The sequence below is a fragment of the Anolis sagrei genome, chromosome 6 (assembly GCF_037176765.1).
Source record: "Anolis sagrei isolate rAnoSag1 chromosome 6, rAnoSag1.mat, whole genome shotgun sequence".
NCBI lineage: Eukaryota > Metazoa > Chordata > Lepidosauria > Squamata > Dactyloidae > Anolis > Anolis sagrei.
The window spans coordinates 8,233,272-8,239,864 of NC_090026.1; the positions used below are offsets into that span (position 1 = coordinate 8,233,272).

Sequence of the window (6,593 nt, forward strand, 5' to 3'; positions counted from 1 at the left end):
CTGTTAGCCCCAGCTTCTGCCACCCACTGCGAAAGGTAGGCAGTTCAAATCTGGGGAACAGGGTGAGCTCCCACTGTTAGCCCCAGCTTCTGCCAACCTAGCAGTTTGAAAACATGCAAATGTGAGTAGATCAATATGTACCGCTTCTGCGGGAAGGTACCAGCGCTTCATGCAGTCATGTTAGCCAAATGACCTTGAAGGTGTCTATGGACAACGCTGGCTCTTCGACTCAGAAATGGAGATAAGGACCAAACCCCAGAGACAGGCATGACTAGACTTAATGTCAAGGGAAGACCTTTCCCTTTACTTTAGATTCATATAGTTGAGACTTGATTGACACTGTCATATAATCCAGATTATCAAAGGAGATAATCCAGATTTAATGTATTGTCGAAGGCTTTCGTGGCTCGAATCACTGGGTTGTTGTAGGTTTTTCAGGCTATATGGCCATGTTCTAGAACATGTTCTAGAACATGGCCATATAGCCCGAAAAACCTACAACAACCCAATAATCCAGATTATCTGTTTTGAACTGGATCATACGAGTCTCCACTGCTATATAATGCAGTTCAAAGCAGATAATGTGGATTTTATATGGCAGTGTAGATCCAGCCTGAGAGTCTACTGTACAACTTTTGGGAATCTTGGAACTGGGTCCCAGTTTGGCCACCTTTGTGTAGGATTAGACCCAAAATAACAACCTTCTAGGCATCAAACCTACTCCGTACTCCCATTTTCTGGACTCTCCTCATCCCCCCAAAAAACACACAAACGCTTAGAGGAGAACAGAGCACTAGAAAGGGTCCTTATTTTTTTATTTCCCCTGGAAGGGATGGCAAACTCTTGCTACGCTTCTCTGCCGGCCATCTGGGCTTCTGGAAAGAGGGTTCAGTTCCGTTTCTTGACCTCCCCCACCGCTCCTTTGACAAAGAGGCCCGCTCCGGGTCTGCCAGGTGACCAGCGCCAGCGGTACCATCCCCGGTAGGTGAGGTACCAGCAGAGAGTGGCCATGGCAGCCCCCACGACCTTGTGGCTGTATTCGTAGAGATACACCACGGTGCAAGCTAGGAGGAAGTTCCACAGGGCCAGGAGCAGGACGTTGAGGAGGAAGATGAGCCGCAAGGGGATGCCGGCGGGGAGTCCCTGGGTGAGGTACCGCCGGAAGACGGAGGTCTCCTCCACCATCAGGAGGCAGCAGAAGGTGAGCAGGAAGGTGTGGCCGGAGACGTCGTAGCCGTGCCACTTGTGGCCTTTGTGGAGGCAGGCCCACTTGTCCGGAAGCGTGTTGACCAGGATGCCCTCGGGCACCGGGTCGAAGCAGTAGCCGGTGAGGTTCTCGATGAGCAGGAAGGTCTCCGTGGCGCCCAGCCAGAGCCCGGCCCCCACCGCCAGGCGGCACAGGTGGCGCACGGTCAGCAGGACCCGCCCGGTGGCCAGGTACACGACCAGCAGAATGAAGCCACCCAGGAAGATGCACGTCCAGCCCCAGGCCGACCGGACAAATTTTCTGCAAAGAGAGGTGTCAAAAATATTCAAAATTTACTAGGAATTTATGATTACATAAGTGCGAGTCAAGAATGAGTAGGCTGAAGCCTGTTAGTCAGCTAGTGTCATCCCGAGGAGTGTGAGGTAAACCTCTGTGTGAGAGAAGCCGAGGCCTGTTCGTTTTGTTTTGATGTCCGGAGCTACTTGAGACTTTATGCAACCGGTCACAAGATCGAAACTAGTATCCCATACATGAAGTAAAAACACCTGAAAGGTTCGAATCCGGGGAGAGGTGGAAGAGCTCCCTCTATCAGCTCCAGCTCCTCATGCAGGGACATGAGAGAAGCCTCCCACAAGGATGATAAAAAACATCAAATCATCCGGGCGTCCCCTGGGCAACGTCCTTGCAGACGGCCAATTCTCTCACACCAGAAGTTAGTAGGCTGAAGCCTGTTAGTCAGTGGGACCAAAGTTAAGTGTTGTCCCAAGGAGTGTGAGGCAAACCTCTGTGTGAGAGAAGCCGAGGCCTGTTTGTTTTGTTTAGATGTCTGGAGCGACTTGAGACTTTATGCAACCTGTCACAAGATCGAAACTAGTATCCCATACATGAAGTGAAAACGCCTAAAAGGTTCGAATCCGGGGAGAGGCGGATAAGCTCCCTCTATCAGCTCCAGCTCCTCATGCAAGGACATGAGAGAAGCCTCCCACAAGGATGATAAAAAACATCAAATCATCCGGGCGTCCCCTGGGCAATGTCCTTGCAGACGGCCAATTCTCTCACACCAGAAGTTAGTAGGCTGAAGCCTGTTAGTCAGTGGGACCAAAGTTAAGTGTTGTCCCGAGGAGTGTGAGGCAAACCTCTGTGTGAGAGAAGCCGAGGCCTGTTTGTTTTGTTTAGATGTCTGGAGCGACTTGAGACTTTATGCAACCGGTCACAAGATCGAAACTAGTATCCCATACATGAAGTAAAAACGCCTGAAAGGTTCGAATCCGGGGAGAGGCGGATAAGCTCCCTCTATCAGCTCCAGCTCCTCATGCGGGGACATGAGAGAAGCCTCCCACAAGGATGATAAAAAACATCAAATCATCCGGGCGTCCCCTGGGCAACGTCCTTGCAGACGGCCAATTCTCTCACACCAGAAGTTTGAACAAAGTTAAGTGTCATCCTGAGGAGTGTGAGGCAAACCTCTGTGTGAGAGAAGCCGAGGCCTGTTCGTTTTGTTTTGATGTCCGGAGCGACTTGAGACTTTATGCAACCTGTCACAAGATCGAAACTAGTATCCCATACATGAAGTAAAAACACCTGAAAGGTTCGAATCTGGGGAGAGGCGGATAAGCTCCCTCTATCAGCTCCAGCTCCTCATGCGGGGACATGAGAGAAGCCTCCCACAAGGATGATAAAAAAACTTAAAATCATCCAGGCGTCCCCTGGGCAACGTCCTTGCAGACAGCCAATTCTCTCACACCAGATGTTAGTAGGCTGAAGCCTGTTAGTCAGTGGGACCAAAGTTAAGTGTCGTCCCGAGGAGTGTGAGGCAAACCTCTGTGTGAGAGAAGCCGAGGCCTGTTCGTTTTGTTTTGATGTCCGGAGCGACTTGAGACTTTATGCAACCGGTCACAAGATCGAAACTAGTATCCCATACATGAAGTAAAAACGCCTAAAAGGTTCGAATCCAGGGAGAGGCGGATAAGCTCCCTCTATAAGCTCCAGCTCCTCATGCGGGGACATGAGAGAAGCCTCCCACAAGGATGATAAAAAACATCAAATCATCTGGGCGTCCCCTGGGCAACGTCTTTGCAGACGGCCAATTCACTCACACCAGAAGTTAGTAGGCTGAAGCCTGTTAGTTAGTGGGACCAAAACCAGTGTCATCCCGAGAAGTGTGAGCTAAACCTCTGTGTGAGAGAAGCCGAGGCCTGTTCGTTTTGTTTTGATGTCCGGAGCGACTTGAGACTTTATGCAACCTGTCACAAGATCGAAACTAGTATCCCATACATGAAGTAAAAACACCTGAAAGGTTTGAATCCGCGGAGAGGCGGATGAGCTCCCTCTATCAGCTCCAGCTCCTCATGCGGGGACATGAGAGAAGCCCCCCACAAGGATGATAAAAAACATCAAATCATCCGGGCGTCCCCTGGGCAACATCCTTGCAGACGGCCAATTCTCTCACACCAGAAGTTTGAACAAAGTTAAGTGTCATCCTGAGGAGTGTGAGGCAAACCTCTGTGTGAGAGAAGCCAAGGCCTGTTCGTTTTGTTTTGATGTCCGGAGCGACTTGAGACTTTATGCAACCGGTCACAAGATCGAAACTAGTATCGCATACATGAAGTGAAAACGCCTGAAAGGTTCGAATCCGGGGAGAGGCGAATAAGCTCCCTCTATCAGCTCCAGCTCCTCATGCGGGGACATGAGAGAAGCCTCCCACAAGGATGATAAAAAACTTCAAATCATCCGGGCGTCCCCTGAGCAATGTCCTTGCAGACGGCCAATTCTCTCACACCAGAAGTTAGTAGGCTGAAGCCTGTTAGTCAGTGGGACCAAAGTTAAGTGTCGTCCCAAGGAGTGTGAGGCAAACCTCTGTGTGAGAGAAGCCGAGGCCTGTTCGTTTTGTTTTGATGTCTGGAGCGACTTGAGACTTTATGCAACCTGTCACAAGATTGAAACTAGTATCCCATACATGAAGTAAAAACACCTGAAAGGCTTGAATCCGGGGAGAGACGGATAAGCTCCCTCTATCAGCTCCAGCTCCTCATGCGGGGACATGAGAGAAGCCTCCCACAAGGATGATAAAAAACTTCAAATCATCCGGGCGTCCCCTGGGCAACGTCTTTGCAATCAGCTAATTCTCTCACACCAGAGGTTAGTAGGCTGAAGCCTGTAAGTCAGTGGGACCAAAGTTAAGTGTCGTCCCAAGGAGTGTGAGGCAAACCTCTGTGTGAGAGAAGCCGAGGCCTGTTCGTTTTGTTTTGTTGTCCGGAGCAATTTGAGACTTTATGCAACCTGTCACAAGATTGAAACTAGTATCCCATACATGAAGTAAAAACACCTGAAAGGTACGAATCCGGGGAGAGGCGGATAAGCTCCCTCTATCAGCTCCAGCTCCTCATGCGGGGACATGAGAGAAGCCTCCCACAAGGATGATAAAAAACTTCAAATCATCTGGGCGTCCCCTGGGCAACGTCCTTGCAGACGGCCAATTCTCTCACACCAGAAGTTAGTAGGCTGAAGCCTGTTAGTCAGTGGGACCAAAGTTAAGTGTTGTCCCGAGGAGTGTGAGGCAAACCTCTGTGTGAGAGAAGCCGAGGCCTGTTCGTTTTGTTTTGATGTCTGGAGCGACTTGAGACTTTATGCAACCTGTTACAAGATCGAAACTTGTATTCCATACATGAAGTAAAAACACCTGAAAGGTTCAAATCTGGGGAGAGGCAGATGAGCTTCCTCTATCAGCTCCAGCTCCTCATGCGGGGACATGGGAGAAGCCTCCCACAAGGATGATAAAAAACATCAAATCATCCGGGCGTCCCCTGGGCAACGTCCTTGCAGACGGCCAATTCTCTCACACCAGAAGTGACTTGCAGTTTCTCAGGTCGCTCCTGACACGAGAAAACACCCCCCAAAAAACCCTGAAAGGTCACAGTGAAGTTGTTCTCAACCTTCCTCATGCTGCGACCCCTTAATACAGTTCCACACGTTGTGGTGGCCTCCAACCATAAAATTATTTTCCTTCCTACTTCACAACTGTCATTTTGCTACTGCTATCAATCATAATGTAAATATCTGATATGTATTTTCATTCACTGGACCAAATTTGCCACAAATACCCTATACGCCCAAATTTGAATACTGGTGGGGTTGGGGAGTGGTGGTTGATTTTGTCATTTAGGAGTTGAATTTGCAGGGATTTAGAGTTCACCTGCAATCAAAGAGCATTTTGAACTCCGCCAACGATGGAATTGAACCAAACTTGGCACACAGAACTCCCATGACCAACAGAATATACTGGAAGGGTTTGGTGGGCATTGACCTTGAATTTTAGAGTTGTAGTTCGCCTACATCCAGAGAGCACTGTGGACTGAAAGAATGATGGATCTGGATGAAACTTGGCACGAATACTCAATATGCCCAAATGTGAACACTGGTGGAGTTTGGGGGAAACAGACCGTGACATTTTGGAAGTTGTAGTTGCTGGGATTTATAGTTCACCTACAATCAAAGAGCATTCTGAACCTCACAAATGACAAAATTGGGCCAAACTTCCCACATAGAACCTCCATGACCAACACAAACTGCTGTGTTTTCTGATGGTCTTTAGTGACCCCTCCAGGGGTACCGACCCCCAGGTTGAGAACCACTGTCATAGTATAGAGTGACCGAAAAGTACCAACCCTTGCAAGCTATCATTATGTAATGGGACACTAGAGCAAAATTGTAACACTAGGCTCTGAAGGTAGCATTTGCTTTTTGGCTGGAAACGAGAGCTCCCTTGAATTGGGATTCATTGCGAAGATTCCCAGAGGCTTGGACTCAGCAAATCTGAAGCGCAGGGGCCAAATGACCTTGCTTAGAATGCCTGGGAATCTAAATGTGGGTTTTGATGCCACTTTTTGCCTCTAAGCTGACCCCTGCCCCCACCCACGTAGTCCTTCCCTCTACAAGATGACTCACATGTTAAAGAAGTTGTGATGATTGGCAAAGATGGCCCGCGGGTTGACATAGAACTGAAGCAGAGGGCCAAATATGACGATGGCTGCCAGCCAGAGGTGGTAAGCACGCCGCAGGCACGGCACCCCGAGCAGCCACGCAAACTGGTTGCTCCAAAAGTTCACCAAGCCTCGGCAAAGGGCTTGAGCCCAGCCGGCCGCTGTGGCCAGCAGTGAGAAAGGCTTCTTGGGTTTGGATCCTTCCGCCATCGTGCCCCAAGATCAGGGCCCCTGCACGGCGCCCCAGAGATGCCAAGGCAATCCTGCTGCCGCCTCCTCCTCCGCCCGGAGAGGAAGGGGAAAAGAGTCACCGGGACTGACATTTGAAGACAGCTGTGAGGGATCAACTCTGAGGATAGAATGAACAGCTGATCCAGGAGCAGAAGGATGAAAGAGCCTTGGGGCGA

General features: G+C 49.8%; 1 protein-coding gene across 1 annotated transcript; it reads right to left on the reverse strand.

Moving 5' to 3' along the window:
* Nucleotides 1–791: 791 nt before the first annotated feature.
* Nucleotides 792–6,578, reverse strand: FITM1 (fat storage inducing transmembrane protein 1). Its single transcript, XM_060779991.2, has 2 exons — nt 6,152–6,578; nt 792–1,507 (listed from the first exon to the last, which is right to left on the reverse strand). Exons 1-2 carry the CDS (start codon nt 6,394–6,396, stop codon nt 889–891), a joined length of 864 nt encoding a protein of 287 aa, XP_060635974.2. The 5' UTR covers nt 6,397–6,578; the 3' UTR covers nt 792–888.
* Nucleotides 6,579–6,593: the final 15 nt, after the last annotated feature.